At 41.0% G+C, this 22,281-nt stretch overlaps 2 protein-coding genes across 2 annotated transcripts in view; one reads left to right on the forward strand and one right to left on the reverse strand.

Moving 5' to 3' along the window:
• Window positions 1-1,671: 1,671 nt before the first annotated feature.
• Window positions 1,672-2,929, reverse strand: LOC111226251 (myosin regulatory light chain 2, ventricular/cardiac muscle isoform-like). Its single transcript, XM_022751344.1, has 6 exons — window positions 2,879-2,929; window positions 2,696-2,771; window positions 2,200-2,304; window positions 1,987-2,065; window positions 1,861-1,909; window positions 1,672-1,776 (listed from the first exon to the last, which is right to left on the reverse strand). Exons 1-6 carry the CDS (start codon window positions 2,912-2,914, stop codon window positions 1,672-1,674), a joined length of 450 nt encoding a protein of 149 aa, XP_022607065.1. The 5' UTR covers window positions 2,915-2,929.
• A 6,928-nt stretch (window positions 2,930-9,857) lies between these two features.
• cux2 (cut like homeobox 2) overlaps window positions 9,858-22,281 on the forward strand; it is an 84,598-nt gene continuing 72,174 nt past the window's right edge. The window contains exon 1 of the mRNA XM_022751343.1: window positions 9,858-9,920. Within this exon, the coding sequence (XP_022607064.1) occupies window positions 9,858-9,920 (63 nt within the window). The remainder of the gene's footprint in view (window positions 9,921-22,281) is intronic.

Consider the following 22,281-nt stretch of genomic DNA (forward strand, 5'->3'; position numbering starts at 1 on the left):
CCACTTTCAATACAAAAAATGCTCCTCCATACAATCAAAGGGCGAGTATGGTATTATCCCAGTAGTTACTTTATCAGCCTAATGAAGAATAATATAAAGACAGCACTACCTCAAAGCACAATAATAACATTAATATTATCATCTATAAAAATAATGGTTATATTTTATCATAACATGTTATAATGGTAAAGAATTAGTATTTTACAGTGAGTTGGTGCCATTAGTCTATATAACATTAGAGGAGGAACAGCGCTTATTATCTGGGGAATTATAGCTCGTAGCTTAATTTTGGTAAGAATATAGCAGTGGTGAAAACATAACACTGAAAGTAGTCAAGTATATATCAGGTAATTATGCAGCAATTATGGATACAAAGGTATAATTGACATAGATGCAGATGGTAAACACAGTTGCGTTCACAAGAAGCCGTTCTGAACACCAAAGAAGAGCTCTCAGTGTTCTGTCAGTTATCATATACAGAGATCGATTTTATACACGTCCTGTTCATACTTTGCTGTTTCAGTTCACTCCATTTAGTTTTCAGTGGAGAGTAATGTAATGTAATGTGTTAAACACAAAATGTAAATGTGAAAAATAGGTTTCACCAACTGATTCCCAAAGCAACAAATAGTTTAGCCAAATACATGTGGAGTGTGGCAAATAAAAAACATATTTCCCCTTAGCAAATGTAACACAAGTATGGACGTCTCATTTCCTTCAAAAATGAGCTGATGGGGGTTTCAGTTGTGAAAAATTTAAATATAATATATACGTATGTATTTAAATCTTCTGTTAAGGTTATATAAAAAGTTGACACAGTATTATCCTCGAAATCAGCTTTCAGTTTAGAGCAGCCAGAGATCAGTTGCTGCATGAGGGAAGTCACTCCCTTTGTCGACTAGACCTTTAATCTTTTTGACTGGACATATCTTTCATATTTTCTTTTTTTAACATATACATATCCTACAATGCCCTGCTTCATATTTATATAGTTGAAGAGATTTACACTGGGACAGGGGGACTTGTAGCTGCTGAGCTCAACTGGTCTGCATTTTAGTCCATGGCTGCACAGTCAGCACGGCACTAAAACTCAAATGACTCTATACGGCTAATTAAATATCACGACTGAAACTGCTTTCTGCTGCAACTATGGGCAGCAAATCCACACACAAATATATACATATCTTTGTGAAGCCAAACAGAAAAGGTATTGTTTCTCACACTGGGAACATCTAACTTCCTCAGAGGCCTGCATTTTTAATCTCATTTCCACTGGAAACCTCCCTCATCCTCAAAACTTTATTGCCACAGTGCAAATATAAATGTGTGTGGATCTTCTTCAGAGCTCCCCTACTTTATTCATTCAGAAAAAAATATCTCTTATATGTCACGTCAGTAAATATGAAACATTTCCTTTTCTGTGGTCACATAAACGTTTAATTTCACCTATTACATATCAAGTAATTACATATACCTAGTGTAATAATATCCACAAAACCTATACATATAATAATTCATCAATAAATAATTAATGCATTAATACACAATTCTGAAAACAAATCATTGAAGCTGATTTTTTTCTGCTCTAGTCTGTGTACTCATGCACATATCTCAGCACAAACATGACCCATTGATTTAAATGTCCAGAGGGAAATCTCAGGAGTAATTGATCTATTCTTGGTCTTTTTCTTCGCCGTGTGTGATGACATAGACCAGGTTCTTGTAGTCCAGGTTTCCGGCTACATCTGGAGGGAATGCTGTAAACATCTGCTCCATCTATGGGCAATAAATAAAAACAAATTGTTCTATTATTGAAGTTCAAAATGTTACAGTCTACTGTAACACTGTCAGAGCTCTAACCTCTTCAGGGGAGAACCTGTCAGCCTGGGTCGTCAGCATCTCTGTGATACTGTGAAGAGAAGCACTGATGATGAGCAGACCAGGCACCCACCCCACTCAGCAACAGTGTACTAGGCAGTTACTCACAAGTCTTTCTTTAATGTTCCTTGACCCTCAGGATCAAAGACTTTGAAAGCGTTGAGAATGGTCTCCTCTGGGTCAGAACCTAAAGATGAACAGTGGCAGCTCTGAGTTCATGGAAAGTTAAAACGAAGGTAGTAATTTTTTTCCAAATTGCCCAAAACCGGTCCTTTTGAATTATTTACATTTATGATCATGTACAAAACTCTCTCAGCTCACCTTTTAGTTTCTCTCCAAACATGCTGAGAAAGACTGTGAAATTAATTGGCCCCGGTGCCTCCTTCAACATATCATCAAGCTCCTCTTGCTTCACATTTAAACGGCCTAGACAAGGATGGCAGAAAAGGTGGAGCAGGCTTTAGGGCTGCAACCAATGATTTTTTTAATATGCTTATTTTGTTAATTAATTAATAATAATCAATCGATAAAATGTTGAAAAAATGCCCATCATGATGTTCCTGAACTTTCCTCCAGGTTATGATCACATAAAACAGGGAAAAGTGAGAAATGCTCACATTTGAGAAGGAAGAACTAGTGATTTTTGGGCATTTTTGTTTGGAAAAATTACTGCAAAGATTACATAATTATCAAAATAGTTTCTGTTAATCAACCGATTGCTTCAACTCTAATAAGTTTCACAAATGGTTACGGTTATATGACAAATATGACAATGTGAGACCCTCACAACACAAAACAGACACATAGCTGGTCCTACCTAAAGCTGCAAACGTGTCTCTCAGGTCGTTCTTGTCAATGAAACCGTCTCTGTTCTGGTCCATGATAGTGAAAGCCTGTAGAGGTGTTATTGTAACATGCTGTTTCTCCAGTACGCACACATTCGGCACACAGTAAACTGCTCAAACTCAATATGAAAAAAAACATTTGGCAGAGCACTGACTTCTTTGAACTCCTGGATCTGGGCCTGTTCAAACATGGAGAACACATTGGAGCTGGCTCCCTCCGCTCTTTTCTTTGCTTTCTTGGGTGCCTGCAGGGTTCGACAATGACACTCTAATTAGATCCAATACTAATGGCACAATCATCACCTGGCTCTCTGCTTCAGCTTCACTCATTATCGGTTTTACTGTGACACATGCACTTATGATAAGGAGCCAATGATCTGCAAACTTACCGAGTGTGGGGGCATTAATTGCACAACAGGCGAGGTTTATACCGGGGCACGCATTTCATTAGGGAGGATTACAAACACTGTCAGTTTGTTATGGAAATATTTACTCAAGCTTCCAATTTTGTGAGAATGCAGTCTAAGCCTGGGGAGGGTGTGGTCCGCTGCTTGCACTCCCACAGTCCCAGGATCACATGAGGGATTATTCTATAGGGCCTGGGTGATGACAGGATGGTACACTGTGCCTTGTTTGATCAGAAATCCCTCAGAGGCAAGGATTATGTTGAGCTATTTACATGACTGCCAAGGAACTGTGAAAAACAGTCTAAGGGGATGCAGAGCAATGACATCATATTGCTCGGATTCACGGGCCTCTCGACAGCTGCTGTCTAACCCTTGTTGTGGATTAGCTCTGGAGCAGTTGTATATCTCATGGACGGGACCTCTGGTGCTCAGCTTCATTTATTTCTTTATTTTGTTTTAAGAGGATTCGTGCAATCATGGGAAGGGAGGCAGAATTTGCTGTTTGTTGGTGCTGCTCAGTGCAGATCATGAAGGGACCAACAGAAACTTTAATGTTCAAAACAATAAGACACGGAATTATTGTTGACTTGCACCTGTTGCTCCTCTCCTTGTTTCCTTTCCTCTCCCATTCCATCTCATCTTCTCAAATCTCCTCTCCTCTCCACCTTTTTCCTCTCTTCCCCTTGTTTCCCCTCCTTGTTTCCTCTCTGTGCTACATTTACAAACTCATTTTTAAAATTTCATTATTGTGAGTACAGACAAAAATAATCAATAAATCATCAATAGGACAGTGCTCCAGTTGTCCTATTGATGATTCTTTTTTTGTTGATCTGTATTTAGTACCCATGCGCATATTGACATGGAGTGTATTGATTCCTTACCGTTGGTGTGAGTAGAGCAAGATGTACAGTTCATCAAAACATGCCAGGACAGTGTACTATAAAAGTATATATAATATACTGTACACAATATACCATATAAACACAATAACAGAATGTCTCCTTATAGTCTGGCGGTGCTGTAAACAAAATGAAAAGCGATGAGAATGAAATCTCTGTCCACTCACCATGTTTGGGTCTTAGCTGGATGAGGACTGAGCAGTAGGTTATCCTTGCTGCTTTGTGATGGAGTGGCAGTCAAAACAAGGGGTAGATATACTGACCCCTCTCCCCTCTATAATGCCGCGTGCTTATGGGCTATAAATACTCCATGCCTTTTTTAGGCATATACGCAGGTAAAGTGGACTATTCCCTCACTGCCGCCATTGTTGGAGTTCATGAGATTTAGGGATAATAGCCAAACACACATACCCCATTACTGAGATCCAAGAATAACAGCATGACATAGCTTTGGCTCAGGAAGGACTGTTGTGTTTGTGACTGACAGTTGCACTTGATGGGATCCATCATCCAGCTGTCCTGTTAGTGGTCCGCAGGGACCCAAGCTATGCTCTGATGGGAGCTGTTTCTTGGTAGCATGATAAACGGAAATGTTAGCTAAAGCTTTCTGAGCCCCAAAAAGACTTGATCCTAAACAGCAGAGGGCCGAGCGGTGGAACATGTTGGTGGGAAACACTGTTCATATGATGTGTTTCGTGAACAGTGTTGTTTAGTTTCTCACTTACAACAAGATTATATGGTAATTCTCCACTTATGAGACTGAATTAGTTCAGACGCTGTTACACAGATCTTGGCTTTGTGTTCTTAACCAGTTGATAGATGTGTTTGATACGTCATACATAACAGCGTATGAAGTGAAATGTTTGTGATGACAGTTGACTGGTTTAGTGGATTTCAAAAATCAAGATATAGCACAAGTAAAGGTCCAATCTCAATTTATTACTTTGTGAGTAGATATATATATATGATTTGCTGTTTACTTGAATTATAGTTAATCCAACATGTGCATAAAAGCAATACTTTTCAGTGTAATCAAAGCTAATACAACACTACAACCCACAGTCACATGATTTTGTGACATCACAACAACCTGAAACCAGTGCATGTTTGCTGAGAGTGAAGGAAACATCTTGTGTCCAACAATTAAACTTTGAAAATGAAAAATATTTGCACATTTACACACGTCATAGATTCAGGATTTTGTTTCTGGAGAGGGAATAGATGTGTTTTTTAACAGGCAATTTTTGACAAACCACATCAGACATAATGTTTTATTATTTCTACACATGTTAAAACATGTCTGGACTAGACCTTTTGCTTTCTTTGAGGTATGTTTTATGGCCTCTCTCAACATAAAACATTTCTGAGTTCTTAATGTTTGAACTGTGAAGTAGAACGGTAGTTGTTTGAGAGCTGCAGACCTACATTTAAATAAAACACACACATATATACAGCCAGGTGACAAATTAAAGGATCAACCAACATTTGGTGGTGCAGAGTGTTGTCTAACACGTTGGTCCAAAATCTCCCATAGGTGTTGAATTGGGTTGAGATCTGGTGACTGTGAAGGTACCAGCATATGATTCACATCGCTGTCACACCCATCAAACCACTCAGTGACCCTTTCGTGAGCTGTGGATGGAGGTATTGTCATCCTGGCAGAGACAACTCCCATCGGCGTAGAGAGGTTTCATCATGGGATAAAAGTAATCCACTCAGAATAACTTTATACTGATTTGCAGTGACCCTTCTCTCTAAGGGGACAAGGGGACCCGAACCATGCCAACAAAATGCCCCCCACAGCATAACAGAGCCACCAGATCCCCTCACTGTGGCGCTCAGGCATTCAGGCCTGAACCGTTCTCTTGTACATCTTGTTTAGAATATGGTGGAGGATGACTCATCTTCACCATGTCACCACTTTTCCCACATGTGTGTGATGAGGGGTTCATCCACAGCAACTGCCCCAACTCACAATCAACTGGACCTGCTCTGCATTTTTATACCTTAGATAGATAGATAGATGGATAGATAGATAGATAGATAGATAGATAGATAGATAGATAGATAGATATTTTCACTTATCATAGCATGAAAAGCACAGGTGTAATCAGTAACCCCAATTAAAACATATTAAAACATTTTAATATGTCTATATATATTTTAACGTTACAGACTAGTATTGTTCTTCAACCAGTCATTTACCTATGTTGTCCAGTAGGTAGTGCTAGCAACCCACAGCATTCAGCCTCTAAACTACCATGGAAATCTGATCTTAACTCACTGAATCAACTCACGGTTCTTTCTACATTTGTTGCAGCATCTGATTTTAAATAAATACTTAGTTGTATAGATTTTCCTATAAATCTTTTTCTTGGTTTATTGGAGATTTAGTTCCAATAAAACCACTTGGGAACTCATCTGCATCATGCACCAAATGAGGTATTTAATTATGTTCATATAATATCTGTTCATAAAAATTGCAAGATATTTTCACATTTTCAAATTAATATTTTAAACCCTTATATGGTCCACTAATCACCAACCCAGTGAAATGTTCTTTTTACTACAGTCAAAGTGTTGATGCATTTTACATTGTGTTGGTTCAGCTACATAGGACATGCCTGCTTTTGTGGGAGTGGGAAAATAAAAAAAATGACATGATGTTCTGTATAACATGTGGGTTTTAACTCTGCTGTTTACATGAGACCCCTCTCTAGCAGTACCGACCCCAGGCTCTCTCTGTAAATAAAACTTTTACCAGGTTAAAGTTAGTTTAATAAAAACAATTACTGCAATGCATATGATTATAATTTCAAGACTTAACCTTGCTCCTGCTTAAGGCTATGTTGTCCTACTGTTGCACATATGAGCAGAGACCTTTCACATTTTGTGGCATGCCATCACTTGATTTAGTTTAAACTCACTTATTTGGTTAAGTATCAGTTGAAATGGTAACCAAGGTCAGAGAAAATGACCTAAAAGGATAAAACATTTACACATATTAAAAGTAAAGGGATTATGCTCAAACCAAACCTCCCAGAGTCAGGGTGCTAAGGTACCGATAGTCGGACAGACAAACATAGGTAGGTCTATACCCTCCAGGACAAGAGACGAGGGGTCTTGTAGCAGTTGTAGCTGTAGCTTCTACAGACAGTAAAATAAACAAGGCAGGGAGAATTTGCTTTGTAGCACTCTGGTTTAGGTGGTGCTATTTACTACAAAAAAAAATCTTCAAAGGAGCTGCTATCACTCATCAGCAATGTGACATTTTATTAAATATTTATAAAGAAATCCCTCATTCAGTGAAATACCTCACTTAGTGACCTCAACTAAACAATCATTTTCCTGCTCTTGGATAATTTCCCCTCTGAGCCCGCACTCCTCATTTGAAGTAACCAATGCATTTCTTTGTAGATTAAGCTTTTTCAGGATAATATATTAATTTGAATGAGGCGACAAGGTTACTGGGAGAGGCCCGCGGTGCTTTGTTGATGACAGCGGTGAATGTGGGGGTCAAGATTATATTCAGAAGTACAGAACTGATTGAGGCCATATTCAGCAGGCTGAATGTGGATTGGGGTGCCCGACACACAAAGCATCAGCACCTGGAGCTGGAGATTGTGGGTTTAAGTTCCACCTGGGTCCCAACAGAGCCTGGGTGCTCTACATTCCTATTGAGCCAGAACACAATGTTCCTATCTGGCATCTGAAAATGTCTGTTATTACAAACACTTTGCTTGATCTGCAGGCAAAAAGAACGTTTTTTTTTGTTTTGTTTTGTTTTTTTCTCTGGTGTGAGCAGGGTGCACTCTTGGGCACAAAGACAAGGTTAAAGCTTGAATTGAGAAAACAGTATGTACTGCATGTCCTTACTTGAAGTGTCCTGGACGAGGGCTTCAGGCTGTTGCAGTGTCACTCTGCGCTCCAGCTGACACTGCCCCTTTCACCCCTCTGTTGAAGGGTGTGGGGTGTTGCTGTGTATGAGGAAGCAATTGGTTAATTACATAAAGCGTTGTATAGTAATCAGATCCTTTATTCAACTGTTAATTAACATAAATGCTTAATTTTGGTTGATGGATGTTTCTAAAGTCAGGAAAATTATAAGATTTGCCCAAATTGTGGACAGATGTGCTATTTCTTAATTTTTTACTAATTATCTTGTCCATACCTTAATGAGTTGTAAAAATGAAAAACTGTCTTCTATCATTATCACACACATCCCTGTCTTATTTAAATCCAGCATTTTAGCTTTACCCCAGAGCCACATATAAAATGCAATAAGCAAAACTTTTAATAATCTTCCTTTGCTTTCCCCTGAGGTGTTTGTCTGTGGCAGAGGGATATGTCATTGCCCCCCCAGGGTGCTGAGAATATGACTCATGAGGATATTATTTTCTACCTGGAACTGATTTTCATAAGGGATATCAGCTAGAAGCTACTGTACACAGTGATGCTGGTGCATGGTGATCAGGAGGTGGAATGTGGACTAAACCATTGGTTTTGATGGATATAGTCACTCAGTGATAATGGTATAATTAATGGAGGAAATCACACAGTGCTCATTTGCACATAACCTTGCTTCTAAGATTGTGGTGTCAGCAGGGGGAGCACCTGGCACTGCTGTAGCAGTACAGCAGCCTACATCTGCTCCCTGACCAGAGGAATGAGTTATTTTAAGTCGACAAAGAACACCCTCATGCTTTATTAAGTTAGACAAAGTAAAATATGTGACACTCTATATCTGCTTAGGATGCTGCTGCCTTTAAATCATTAACACATTCTTTGGCAATTTCATAAAGACAGTTTTTAAACTCATATTGTTATGGTCTTATATTGAATGAATGCATAATTTTACATATATTCTTTTCTGTTAATATGAATGCACAGTTAGGAAAAACCCATCCAAACAGTCACTCAGGCTTTGACCATCTATAGCCAACAAATTGATCCACAATAATTCATATTGTAAAAAAAAAATCATAATCATAAACATATTAAATTTTAAATATTATCAAGTGGAGGCTGAAACGTAGGCTATTTCTTTTTTTTTTTAAGTAATTGGCTAATATAGCAAATGGATTTTCAAAATAATGTAAAAGTAACACTTTAATAATGTTAACTTATGAATGGCACTTTAAAAGACATTGCTGACAGAGAACTTTGCAGAACATTACAGTTCATTTTAGAATATTTATGTTAAATTTCCTTTAACAATATGGAAATTTAATATGCAGATAATTAGTCTAATTTGCAGTGTAATGAGCAAACAGTATGTGCACTAAGTGACATCCTAATAATAGTTAGATTGCATATGTCAATAATGTAACCTATTTTAATTTCTAACACGGCCTATAATTTTACTGTCCCATCTGCTCCTGTAATAAACACGCTAAAAAAAAAAAAAGAGAAAAAAAAAGTAGGCTTGGCTAAATTCCCTGAACTCCACTAATCTACACATCATCTCCTTCCCTTTTCCAGACGGTATTGATCAACCCGGGCTTTACGTCAGTATTGATAACTTTGCCAAAGCAAAATCAAGTGCAATTGTCCAGTTAATGTTGGGGACGGAGGCACGGATACACTTGCTCTTTACTTTTCTCAAACCCGGGCAGTTCGCCAAAAATATCGTCTACTTTTTTCCGTCTCACTTCCACAAAAACATGTTGGCAGACTTGTCAAACATATCGGTGGACTCTCGTGTTAAGTCTGTTCGTTACTTTTTTTTAAAAGTGGGACCGGTGATCGTAAACGTTGTTTAACGAGGGGGAATCCAGCCCACATATTTATTGCAGCCGCTGAAAAAAATCTCCTCAATATCCCCCAAGATGGCCGCCGATGTAGGATCGATGTTTCAATATTGGAAGAAATTTGATCTACGGCGGCTTCAGGTTAGTGCTATTCTCACCTTTCTCGGCTTATTTTTCCAGCGGTATGTCTTGTTACTGTACTCGGGTGTGTGTTATCTCGTTTTGGGTGAATGTAAGACGAAAGCTGGCGGTGTTTGCATTGATAGTTATTAGAAATTGATCCCTCTTCTGCCTTTGTTCAGTTCAATCATTGATCAGCGGTGGAGGGACCGTGGAGCAGCACAGCCTCTGTGTTAGCCACACCGATCTGGGATCAGCACCGCGGACAGCACTGATGTTTACATGCATTAGCTTTTCTGCTTTTTTACTCTTTATTGTCCGCGACAAGCACCGCCGTACTTACATGTACGGAAACTTTTAATGCGCCCCTGAATCCCTGTTCTTGGACGTAGGCTGTAACTTTTTCACCCAGCTTAATGTTTTATGCGGTTTGTGTCGACGGCCGTTGCGTTGCTGCTGCATCTTTCAGTAGGCTATAGTACAATTCTTGTAATTTTTTTTACATCTTTTTTGTATCTTGAGAAAATTTTGCATGTTGGGAAGTTTTATTTGTGATCTGGAAAGTTTATTTTGTGGACGTTAGTCATTCTGCTCGGACATTTTTACGATGAAATATTCTCCATCTGTGCAGACTGTAGATTTAGAGACGTTAGTCGTAGTGCAGCGTGTAACCAGTTAGTTGTTAAAAAGCGAGCCGTTAAGTGTTGAGACGTTGAACCGTTGGGCTGTAACGTCGCTGGCACAAATGTTTCTAATTAATAGCGTGAAGAATGTGGCAGGTGAGCAGTTTGTTTGTATCACAGCCATAACGTGTACCTACATAGTCCCATTAAATAGCATGTCAAGTCCGTAGCATATAGCTTAACCCGCTGAGCTGAAAGTGGAATTTATAAACCACAATGCTGACAGGCTATACGTTTGTATTCCTGAAAGCAAACGTTGAAATAAGGTTGGGAAAGCTAAACGCTGTTTTCAGTGTCCACTCCCCCCTCCTCCTCTCTTCTCTCCTGAAGCCGCATAGGGCTGCTCGGCCGGGGGGGCTGTGTAATTGTATTCCCCGCTAATGTTTGTAAATCAGCCTCGGCCGGCGCAAGGGCACCGTCTCTGCCGTTTGACTGATGTTCTGTAACATGAGAAATGACAGGAGCATGGCAGTCCGGGTTCCTCGGAAAAGCCTACCGAGGAGGAGAAATCAGATCTGGTGGCTCTCGGTTGTCTCGTGCTGGTCGAGCCTTATTCCAGCTCCCAGCCGCTGGACCTCTCTCTCATCCAGGCTGGGATCCAGAGGGGCGAGGGAGCTATTGTTGTTGCGGCTTCATGTAGCGTCCTCTCTGCGGGCTCTCATCCTGATTCACCCCCGGCTCCATAGGAGCGTGTACCATTTATGATAGATGTATACATTAAAGCTTTTTCATTAAATGTGACTGACTAACCTGGGAGCTCCATCTGAACTGGCCCTTAAGGATGCCCGAGCCATTACCTAGTGTCATGAGCAGTGATGTAGTGGTTTATAATAAAAAGGGAGCCTCCAGTCAGTAACCATTATAAGGCATACAACCACGGATATGAAGAAAAATTCATGATACCTACAGAAAAGTGTTAATTGATGCTTGTGTCCCCTTGAATGACCCTATCCTCATGTTAAATGAACCACTTACTAAGAAGCAGTAGTACCTAGGATTGTTGTCAGCTTATGAAAATGGATAAACAGTTCCACCAATGAGGGAGAGGGGGAATAGGTTTACCTCCAATGCATCCATGTCCTATAGGCTTTTGGGTTATATTTCCATAGTATGTAAACCATAAGTAAAACACTGCTAATCACCTGCATAACAGGTTCCTTTTGTAAGCAGTCTTCTTATGTGTATTAGCCCACACAGTCTCAGGCTTAAAATTTAAATAAGCTCAAATGCACATATGGATAAAAATGTAATTTTAGAAACTGAATGGTGTATACTTACTTCTACAGCTTTGTCTTTGCTCTTGTTCTATGCTTTTGAACCCGTTTGTTGGGGTTTGTCATTGTGCTGGTGATGATCATTTTACAGGTGATACAGATGGGCTATAGCACACTATACACATGCATGTGTTGAAAGTGGAAACACTTAAATTTTTTACCAAAATTCAGTTTAACGTTGAAAGCATTACTATTTCACAGGGCTAGCTTGGCTCTGATCACATTCTCTTATTGACAGCTGCTCTGGTAAATATTCTTACAAGCCTCTGGTTGCATACATGCCTGTAGCTTAAATGTGACACCCTTTGCTACATGTGTCAGAAATCAATTAATTCACTTATTTCTCATTCAGTCATGGTCGGAGCTAGTTTCTTGCAGTGTAAAATCATTACAGCTGTTTCGCCTTCTGAGTTCATATAGAACACTGTTCTTACTATATCCGAGGACATCCACGAGCTATTTATTTTAGCGGCTCACACTGGAACGTTTATTTTCTCATTACAAGTTATTATATCAGTCGACTGAGTGTGCAGTTTTTTAGTGTTTGTGCAGTAGATTTGTGCCTCTGAGTTGTACAGGATGAATAATTCACCTGCAGGCTGATGAAAAGAGGGCAGGGAAAGTGCGAAGCGCTGAGGTGGAGTGACCTTGGTTCCTGCTGGCTGCAGGTCACCCGGCCGTTGCTGTGGTAATCATTCACACCAGCCAGATGGCATTTCCGTGGGTGAGCATGAAAAGGACGGGTCAGGGTCTGTCCTGCCAGGTCCTGCCAGGCCCAAAAACAACTCTGGGCCAATACGGTACCTGGAGAGAGAGCGTTGGGCCTGTAGAAACACATTGCAGAGCCAGGTGATGGGAAGGTGTGGTTAAACCAGGTGGAAATGCAGTTTGCTTACCGTCATGAGATTGTTTTCTCCTGCCATCTGAATTTATTACACATATCGCTTCCTTTAATTGTCCTTTAACCACACAGAAAAATACTTTGCATGGATATCATCAAATCATACCAAAAAGACTTGTATTTGGATTTACTTTGGAGAACTTGCCATGACTTTACTACCAGCTACTTTAATCCCTCTGTTGTTTTTAGTGATGTCGCAATGCTGCGCTCATATGGCGAAATAATGCTCCGCTTATTTGTTACCATTTCTTAGCCTTGTTTCCACTCTCTCTTCCATGAGTCTAAAAGGCAGTGGGGTTTTAGATCAGGAACAAAAGCTTGTGATTGTACTACATTTAGCATGACTCAGTTGCTCTGGTGTCAGCTCTAATCCACACACAGAAACAACAGTATTGCCAAACAGTGAAATTGCTTTGCAGCCTGTGAGCCTGGCTGCCTCCGCTGCCAGCCTGCTCTGTGTGCTGTTTGCCAGTAGCTCCCACACACACGCACGCACGCATGCACACACACACACACACACACACACACACACACACACACATGCACACACACACACACCAACCCTGCAATCTCAAATTGGCTGTGAAAATCAGTCTCTGTCTTCCTTTCATTCATGCTTTCATATGTTTGTTTGTTGATATTGTTAATGTCACATGCATCAGTATAATCTCATTGTAGTGGAGACTAAGTAAGTCCAGAGCGCCTCACATCTTGTATTATTTATCATAATGACTGTATCATTTCATTCAAATGCTGTGATAGATATAAAAGGCTTTAAAATTGACCTCCACAGTTGTTGCCATATGTGCTCATTATTTCAAGACTTGTCTTTTTGTTGTCAGGTCTTTAAAATCTTCAGCAGATTAAGTTCTATGTTTAAATGGAAAAGCTGCCCCATCATCATAATCAACACTGGTTTGCCTCTCTTATAAATATTTCTTAACATGCTTTCATTATCACCTCTACTGTGAATCGATGGATGGGACGTTGTCTGTCACGGTCCCACATCCTTCGGGTTGCCCCTCTCTTCCTTTGACAGTGACAACAAAGCAAATAAGAGAGAGGGGAGCTTTTACAAGACTATCTGGGGCAAATTGAGATGTGAAATCCAGGAGCCATAACCCTGGTGCATAAAATGCAGCGAACATTAGAGAGCGAGAGGAGTGAAACAGACTTCAGCATTAAGCTGTTTAACCTCTCTGTGTAGCATTAGTGGTAGAGACTTCAAAGCAGATGCTTCAGCGTTGGAAGCAGAATGACAAATGGGTTTAGAGACAGCTACGGTGAGCATTCTCACAGGAAGACTAGGCCTGTCATTAATGTCAGCTTAATCACTTTGACCTTCCTTCAAGTAGATTTCCATACCTATCCAATCATTTTGCCTTGCTTGTGCTCCTGTTTGCAGACTGCTGTATGTGCTGCTGTTTGATAAGCCAGGGTGTGATGATGTTATTGTCTATATCTGCGATTGTACTTGAAATATCCTAAAAGCTTTAATATTAAATGTTCATGCAGGTTTGGTTCATGCACAGTACAAAAAAAAAATACATTTTGTATTTACCTCTAGTCACACAGATAGTTTGGGTTTTATTTTTTCAGGTTTTGACATATATGTCGGAGGTTTTCCTCAGTACAGTGTCGATGAATGCAGTTTCTTTTCCTGTGTTATTACATTTACAGCTGCAGCAAGTATCTCTCAAGAAACAATGATCCATAACTCTGATGCAGGACCAACATATTATCTGTCACTGTTCGACTCAGTATCTCTAAAATCTCATATAATTTGTCCAAAGCAAAAAAAAGATGATTTACTCTGATCAAGAAAGGTGTCTTAAAATCAAGGGTGGGGGCTATATATAAAGTAAACTAGTATTTCATTCAGTGAGGTTGCTGTGATATAGCTTCTGGCCACCATCGCAGCATGAACACACTGCTGCTGACTGAACTCTAGTGAGTAAATAAAAGATAAAATATTGGAGTTTGTATTGATTGTAATGGAAGAGACCTTTCTTAGTCAGAGCAAATCATGATTTTTGTTACTCTGCACCTGCCTGATGCTGTTCACCAATCTTATAGGTTCCTAAGAAGATTTCTGACTGTATGTTGAGCTTGTATCTTTAAGATTTCTTCCAGTCACAAATTGTATGAGCCGCCTTGTGACCACAGTGTCTGAGCTCTAGGAGATAGCGATAAAGGACAGTGATATGTATGATGGTTGTGGATCAGGGCTGGAATCCACAGATCTCTCTGTGAGTGGTTTTCACTGGAACTAGTTTCTACCAAAGAAATAGTCCCTACGAAAACTGTTGACAGCATGTTCTGTGGTTTTTACACAGTAACGGGGACGTTGTTGTTCTGGATAGAGATGTTGGTATTAAATGTTTTCAGAACACCTCAAATGAAATTCTATCCACCTCAGTTTTATTGGGGTTGAGGTGAAATTTCAAGAGACTAAATCTGAGCCAAATAAAGCAAACCAAATCTCCATGTGTAGATACCAGTAGAAGTAATTGAGGAAATATATTATAGTAATTTGTGTGAACTGGCCCTTTAAACTGCCTTTCGAACCAGTATTTAAAAAGGTTTGACATCACATGGATGTATGATTTAAAAGTAGTGATCACTAATTGTTGTGGCTAAATGAACTCACTAAATTAGCGCCAAGAATTCTGTCATTTACCCTCTGTTCGTTTGAGCGCTACCTGCCCGGGTATCTCTGCTTTCAGAGGCTTGCTGTTTTAATGTCTTCTCTTATGTAGCATTGTGCCAAAAAAGCATTTCCCCCAATGTTTCAGCAGGAACGCCCCCTTGGTAGTTGACAGTGCTTCATAGCAGGAGAAGCCAGATTTTTCATAGCAGTGCGTTCTCCGATCTGCTGCCCCTAGGCTGGAGCAATTGCTTTGCAGGAGTAAATAACCAGCTTTAACAAAACTTCAGGGACACATTAGTCTGCTGGAGGATGGCTCCATGGTGGTAGGGCAGCCTCCTCTTCCCTTGCAGAGAGGCAGGCGGAAGTATCAGGAGGAGAGAGGCAATGGCTCATCGGCATGGGTATAAAACTGCGTCCTCTCTCCCTGCTGACAGCCAGTCCCCTGCCCAGCAAGTCCATATTGAGCTGCGTTTCTCCTCCGCGGCCTTGGCTTTATTTGTTTTGACTGTCTGACGCCACTGCAGACGTATTGAGCACCAGTCCTTTCTTCATTTTACTAGGCTTAAAATGAATCCCACTGCCCTGCCTCTCTCAGCCTCTCTCCCTGTCGCGCTATCTCTCTACCTAGTTTGCCTTGGTTGTGCTTGGCAGGGTTTCACTTGCTGTATTTCATACCTCTATTGTCCATTTTGCACTTCATCACTTAAAGAAAAAAAAAAAAAAAAAAAAAGCACGCCTTTTTTTTTCCCAAATGTGCAAGTGCCAGGCTTTTTTGTACGGTGTGTGTGTTCTGACGTTGGTTGTCATGTAGCGTGGGTTAGCATGGTGTGAAGGGTGCTCCTGGGCCCGGCACACTCATGAGATCAATGCTTCACTAACCTTCTCCAGGTTGTCTTTGGGGATCTCAGCCGCTCTCATTATGTGCCACTGCTCAGAGTGTGTTTACCAGACTGGAGGAATAGTAGTCTAGTGCATGCCACCCATTTGTAAGGCCCATTTGTCCTCATTTAAGTGGGAAGACAGAGGACCCGGGAAAGACGGCCTCTTGGTGGTCTTTTGAGTATTAAAGCAGCATTTGTTATTACTAAGCAGATGTGCTCTTATTTATCAAAATAATACAAAAGGTGTGTTATAGCAAAAGCAGATGGATCAGGCTTGTTGTGTTAGCCGGTCTTGTCTTTGTGCAGCTGCTACCCCCACACAGTTAATTACTCTCTTATTCATCCCCAACAATGGGAGGGGATAGAATAAATCTGAGCGGCGCACTCTCGCTTCTTCACCAGGAAGGTGCAGACTGGGACCCTAAAGCGAGCGAGTGGCTTCAAGAGGTACAGTTTATCATTTTTAATGGAGAGGAACAGGAAGTGGAGACATGAAGCTGGGCTCTGTGATTTATACACCACCTCAGTCGGGGGAGAAAAGAGCAAGTCTATCTCCCTGTCCACACCTCTGGTTTGCAGCCGCTCCTGCTCGAGTCATCCTCCCTTTGGCGTTCTCGGCTCCTCTTCAGCACCAACAAAGTACACTCGCACTTTGTTGGAGCTTCTCTGGGAAAATAACACAACAGGAGAATTTGCCTAACCATAGGATTTTGGGGAAAATATCGCCCTACGCATTTATCATCCATTATTAACGTCAGCAAATATATATGTTAACACGTGCAGTCTGACTAGTTATTGCGGGAGGTACAGTATCATCCCAATATCAGTCTGCATCTCTCCTCTGCCTCCTGCCTCTCTCTCCATCTGGTTTTGTTGTTCCCTGAAAAGCCCAGTGATGTCATGCCTCCATTGTCACCTGTTCATTTACTTTTGTACTGGAGGGCATCGGGGTATTGATTAGGGTTTGCAACTGTGTTAGCAGCTCTGCCGGTGTGTAATATAGGCCTTGAGGCTATTCTGTCTTTCCGTTCAGTCTCACGAGTGCTTTCCAGACCTTGTAATCTTAATTAAATATGCAACTTTTGATCGCAACAGGGTCACTATTTTTGCATTTAAATGTGGTCACAGACTCCCCCACCTCCTCAGCTGAGAGAAAAAGCAGACATTTTGAATCTTAATGCAAAAAAGAGAGAAAAGAACAAAGAACTGAATTGAGTCTCTCCTTTTTCAATTTCCCTTGTTAGCCTCCTGCTGCATTCCCCCTATAGTTTTTTTTCCTATTTTTTTTCCAGATGAATTTTATGATATTTTCCTCCCCTCCCCTCCCCTCTCCATCTCTCCCTCTTTCTCTCTCTCTCACTCCTCGGCAGTTTTCCCCAGACAGGTTCCACAGTGTTTTAGAGGGGATGGATTTAATTGCTCTGTGGGGATTGGTTGGCTGTGCCGGGCTCGGCTGTTTAATTAGTGTACCCTGCCGGGATTGGTTTAATGCTTCATGATCTTGAAATTGTCTGATTGTTCAGCCCTCTGGGGACTCTCCCTGCCTACGTAGGCCAGCAGGTTTAGCTAAACATTGCTCCAGGCTTCTGCTGTATGCGGGAGGAAGAAGAATATGCCTAAGGAACTGAAATTTGGTTGCGCCGGAGGGGGGGGGTCAACTTGTGTGACAAACCAGGGGACATGCATGTGAAGTGGACAGTCCTTTAGGTCTCTGTAGAGACCTCACAGGAATGTTTATCCTTACAGTGTTTCATCTCAGCTTGATGCTATATGGAAATGATCCTGTTGACTATTAATGCAGAACCAATATTTAGACTGTGACACAGTGTTTCTTTATGATAAGCTAGCATATGATTTTTAACTGCAGCCAAGCAAAATAATCTGCTGTGCATGTGGTTCTCTGCCTGGCCCACACACTTTCCACATTGCTACTGAACTGTCTGAATGGGTGTCTTGTGTTTTTGAAGGAGCTCCTTTTCCTGCACGCTTTCGCTGACTTGTTTCGAATGTGTGAGGACCTCTGCTGTCGACGAGGCCATCGGGATCATCTCGCGTGGATCTCTGAATTATGTGCTTGGTCACCTTGAGTGAGGGGAGCTGGGGAAATTACATTTGTGTAAATGGGCCCAGGGTGTGTCTGTGTCCCCTCTGTAGCCTTCCACAGGATGCCCTTGGTTTGGCTCAATCATGGCAGCGATGTTGACCTCAACAGTAAATGTGCTTGGCATCAGATCCTGGATAAGGGACGAGTGTGCGTCGTGGCGGTGCAGTCCAGCACAGATAGTACCTACTGAAGGCTAAACTCATTCCGCTTCATCAGACTTATCGAGCCCACTCACTCAAAGAACTCAACCTTGAAGTGCATAAATCTCCAGTGGATGATAATAAGAATACCTTCCACTGCCTCTCTGCCTGGACTTTATTATGTGTTTGTCATCACAGTGAGTGATGCCTGAGCGTTATGGTGCAACAATGATTACTTTTTGTCTGAGAGCTTTCTCTATTAGGAATCCTCCAGGTAGATGCCAGGATCATGTGTTCTGCTGTTGTTGACTGGATCATCTGTGCTGCAACCAGGGGGTCATTTTTTTTTTTTTTTTTTTTTCATGCCTCACAGACACCAAGGGGATGCACATGATCACCAAGGTGATGGACCACATGGCAACTGAGCCGCTCCCAAGTGAGAGTCGCACCCTGAGCTTCATCCTCTTTCTCTCTGGGGGAGTTGCCCTGATTACTGAGTGACTTTGTGCTGGAGTTGAGGGCCCTCTCCAGCTGTTGGGATTGTTTGTGCAATGATGATAAGGGGTTGTGTAATCAGAGTTGGTCTGTGTAGACAATCTTTTAATCTCTCTATTATGAATCTTGTTCAGCTAGTGTTGGTACATTTTATCCATTTGTTTCTGCACTTCCTTTTCATTTAGCCTTAAATAAGAGGTGGACTACACCAGAATATAACACGCCGTCTGGTCATATCTGTGGGTTTGGAGATATTCATTGTGCGCTGTTATTTTTAAAGGGGGAACCTCAGGTCAATTGTGGATCATGGCCAAAGTCAACAATGTTGCTCTTTCATAAATAAGCCTCAAGACTTAATATCGCAGCGCTGGTTCTCCTTCAAAGATAAAAATATTATTGCATCCCAGCCCCATCCCCCACTGCCTTTTGGGCAGGGTGTGAGCCCAGCGTCCGTCTAGACGTGCGGCATCATTAACCTGCCGCGACCTCAGCCCCTGATGAATTCGCTCGCACATCCCCTGCAGCCTAGCGTTAGCAGCCCTTCTCCCGTCCACTGGGAACTGGGGCTCCTCTGGACCGGCCATTAGAGCCACTAGCCTCTACTGGCAGGCATTAATAGGCCAAGTGGCCGGAGCCTCTCTCAGACTGCTGAATAATTCAGACCGTCTGGGCCGTGTCTAGTCCCGGGGCGCAGGGGGATGTGAACTGGGGAGCAGGGTGCAGGGGGCTGCATGGAGGTGCAGGGGTTAATAACAGGTCTGCCTCTCTGTGTCAGCAGCTGCTCAACCCTCTCCACCCCCAACGAACGCACCCAACCCCACCCCGCATATGAAAGAATCCTATTCAGTTGATTAGATTTTTCAAAATGGATCAATTTTTAATCAGCGGAGCATCTGACTACGGTCAATACCATTGTCGCTGGGAAGACAGTTGCTGGACAGCCGTCTTTATTTACAGGAATGTTTGTTTTTTTACTGTATGCAGATGGAGAGGCAGGAAACGGCTATCTCAGATCACTGCACCACTGCAGTCCCTGGCCTGTCCAGGCAAGGGGTCCGGCCTCTTCGTGCATGTCTGCAACAACAACACAACCTCCATCAAGGCCACAGCATATCCAACACTCTCTGATCATGCCCTTTGGAAGATCAGTGGTGAATATTTATTCACATCAGAGCAGAAAGGTGGATTAGTCTAATGTCTTCTCCTGTGCGAATGAGGGTTTGTCCAAAGAGACTTCTCTTACCCATTTGCATCTGCATAAGTAGTGAGTAGGAGTGAGGAGCCAACAAACTAGCTGTAATACTGCCATCAAAATTTCATTGGGCTGTGGGGAGACCCTAACATGTTAAATAATGAGGAGCCCATAAACTTAATGTTCAGAACCTCTCCGCAACTGCTGACGATGTCTAGTTATGACTTGATACGTAGGCAGAATTATGAGGAGATAATCCTCCTTCAGAGTGATCGTCATTTTAGCACATCTGGTTCTTAAACACCCGACCACCAAATGTTCTTTGATCACTTTCAACATCCTTCTGTATGTAAAGATCAGGGTGAAGAGCGTGTTTACAGTGGAGCGTATCAATCTCTTGTTTACAATTTATTGTATATTTCAACATAAATGATATATGGCTGTATGTAAGAAGTAATAGTAAGGCTTTGGCACCACTGTAAAGGTAAAGTTGACATGTATGTACAAATCAAATGCATGCAAATACAAAACACCATACAAAAGATGTTCATTAAAGAGAACTGCTCACAGTGAAAGAGTGAAATGTTTCAGTAAACAAACTCAAATGGTGTAAAATGAGTCGTGTTCTCTCCTGATGAGGTTAAATCAATTTATCTCAAAACCATTAATCAATAACATGACAACACAAACATACCTGTAAATGTGAAATATCACTTTCTTCGTGTCACCCACATACCAAAGCTGACAGTGAATTAAACTATCATTATTTTTTTTTCTTTCATGGTTTCAGTCTGTACGTGTGCAGCTAAAATAACAACAGCAATAGAATGTAAAAGCAGAGGTACATATTTGCTGAAGCTGTTGATTTCAGATAGATATCACAGAGTTAGAGCTAATGCTGCCTTCATTTTGAATTTCAACAAATTTGGAAAGAATTTGACACGAGGTCAAGGTGAGGGGTCAAGTTATAGGAATCTTTCGATTGTTGTGCAAAATTTTTTTTTGTAATTGGTATATGTCAGTACTGAATTCATGAGCACACATGCCACATCTAAAATGGATTGGCTGAGAGCAGTTAAATGGCAGGTAGTACCAAAACTCTTTCCATAATGCTGAGTCAAGCATAAAATTTGATAGATGCGAATTCGGAGATGGTTGTATCAACACTTTAGGAGGGGGGAAGGTAAAAATAGTTTTTCAGGAAATAAAAAATACAAAAATAATGTAAAATATGTGAATGACAGTTTGAAAAGTTTAGAAGTTATTAAATCTAGTCATTTGGTATCATTTAAACTGAGTGGTTTTCACAACATACTGCCATAATCACATATTGACACATTAGTATATGATGCCCTGTTTGCATTGTGACTTTGGCTTCAGTGCAATGATCCATTGACATAATGGTATCACCCTCACATAATCTCATGTACTGCCAATATGTCACCTTCTGACATTAAGGCATAAAGACATAATGACATATTGGCATGATAACCATAATACATTGATGTAATGTTTTCAATAGTGACATATTAAATGACATATTGTCATATTGATGTAATAACATATTGGCAGAGGGCATTGGCATGGCATGATGGCATTTTGACCCAGTGAAATAATGACATGCTCACACATTAATATGATTACATTAGTGTGACATAATGACACATTGGCATCGAGGCATATAGGCAGAATGGCAAATTAATGCATCAGACATTATTACATGTTGGCATACTGTTGCTTAACACCAGTGGCGTTACGTTCCCTGTGCAGTTATGATTAGACTGGTTGGACTGGATATTCCTTCGCTCCATGGAAAGATATCGTCAGTTCAGAGTCGAGCATTTGGAAAAAAGCCTTAAATAAAACCAAAACCTTTTATGTTACACTGTCACAACTCTAATCAATGAGTTAAATTACAATTATTCATCATAGCTTTTACTTTTGCTTTATATTTGTGGTGCTCCAGTTTCTGAGTGACAATGGATGAAACACTTAGAAAAACAAAAATATGAATCAGATGGTGTAACTAGTGAGAAAGGCTTTTACCGAGATCAGACATGAC

Source organism: Seriola dumerili, unplaced genomic scaffold, assembly GCF_002260705.1.
Source record: "Seriola dumerili isolate Sdu_G_001 unplaced genomic scaffold, Sdu_1.0 BDQW01000017.1, whole genome shotgun sequence".
In the NCBI taxonomy this organism is placed as follows: domain Eukaryota; kingdom Metazoa; phylum Chordata; class Actinopteri; order Carangiformes; family Carangidae; genus Seriola; species Seriola dumerili.

What these genes read in the sequence shown, in the direction of transcription:
- LOC111226251 (XM_022751344.1), bottom strand. Translation starts at nt 2,914, where the DNA reads ATGTTTGAACAGGCCCAGATCCAGGAGTTCAAAGAA. An exon ending in AGATCCAGGAGTTCAAAGAA is followed by an intron (nt 2,772 to 2,878) that starts GTCAGTGCTCTG and finishes ACACCTCTACAG; the next exon opens with GCTTTCACTATCATGGACCA. An exon ending in AGACACGTTTGCAGCTTTAG is followed by an intron (nt 2,305 to 2,695) that starts GTAGGACCAGCT and finishes ATCCTTGTCTAG; the next exon opens with GCCGTTTAAATGTGAAGCAA.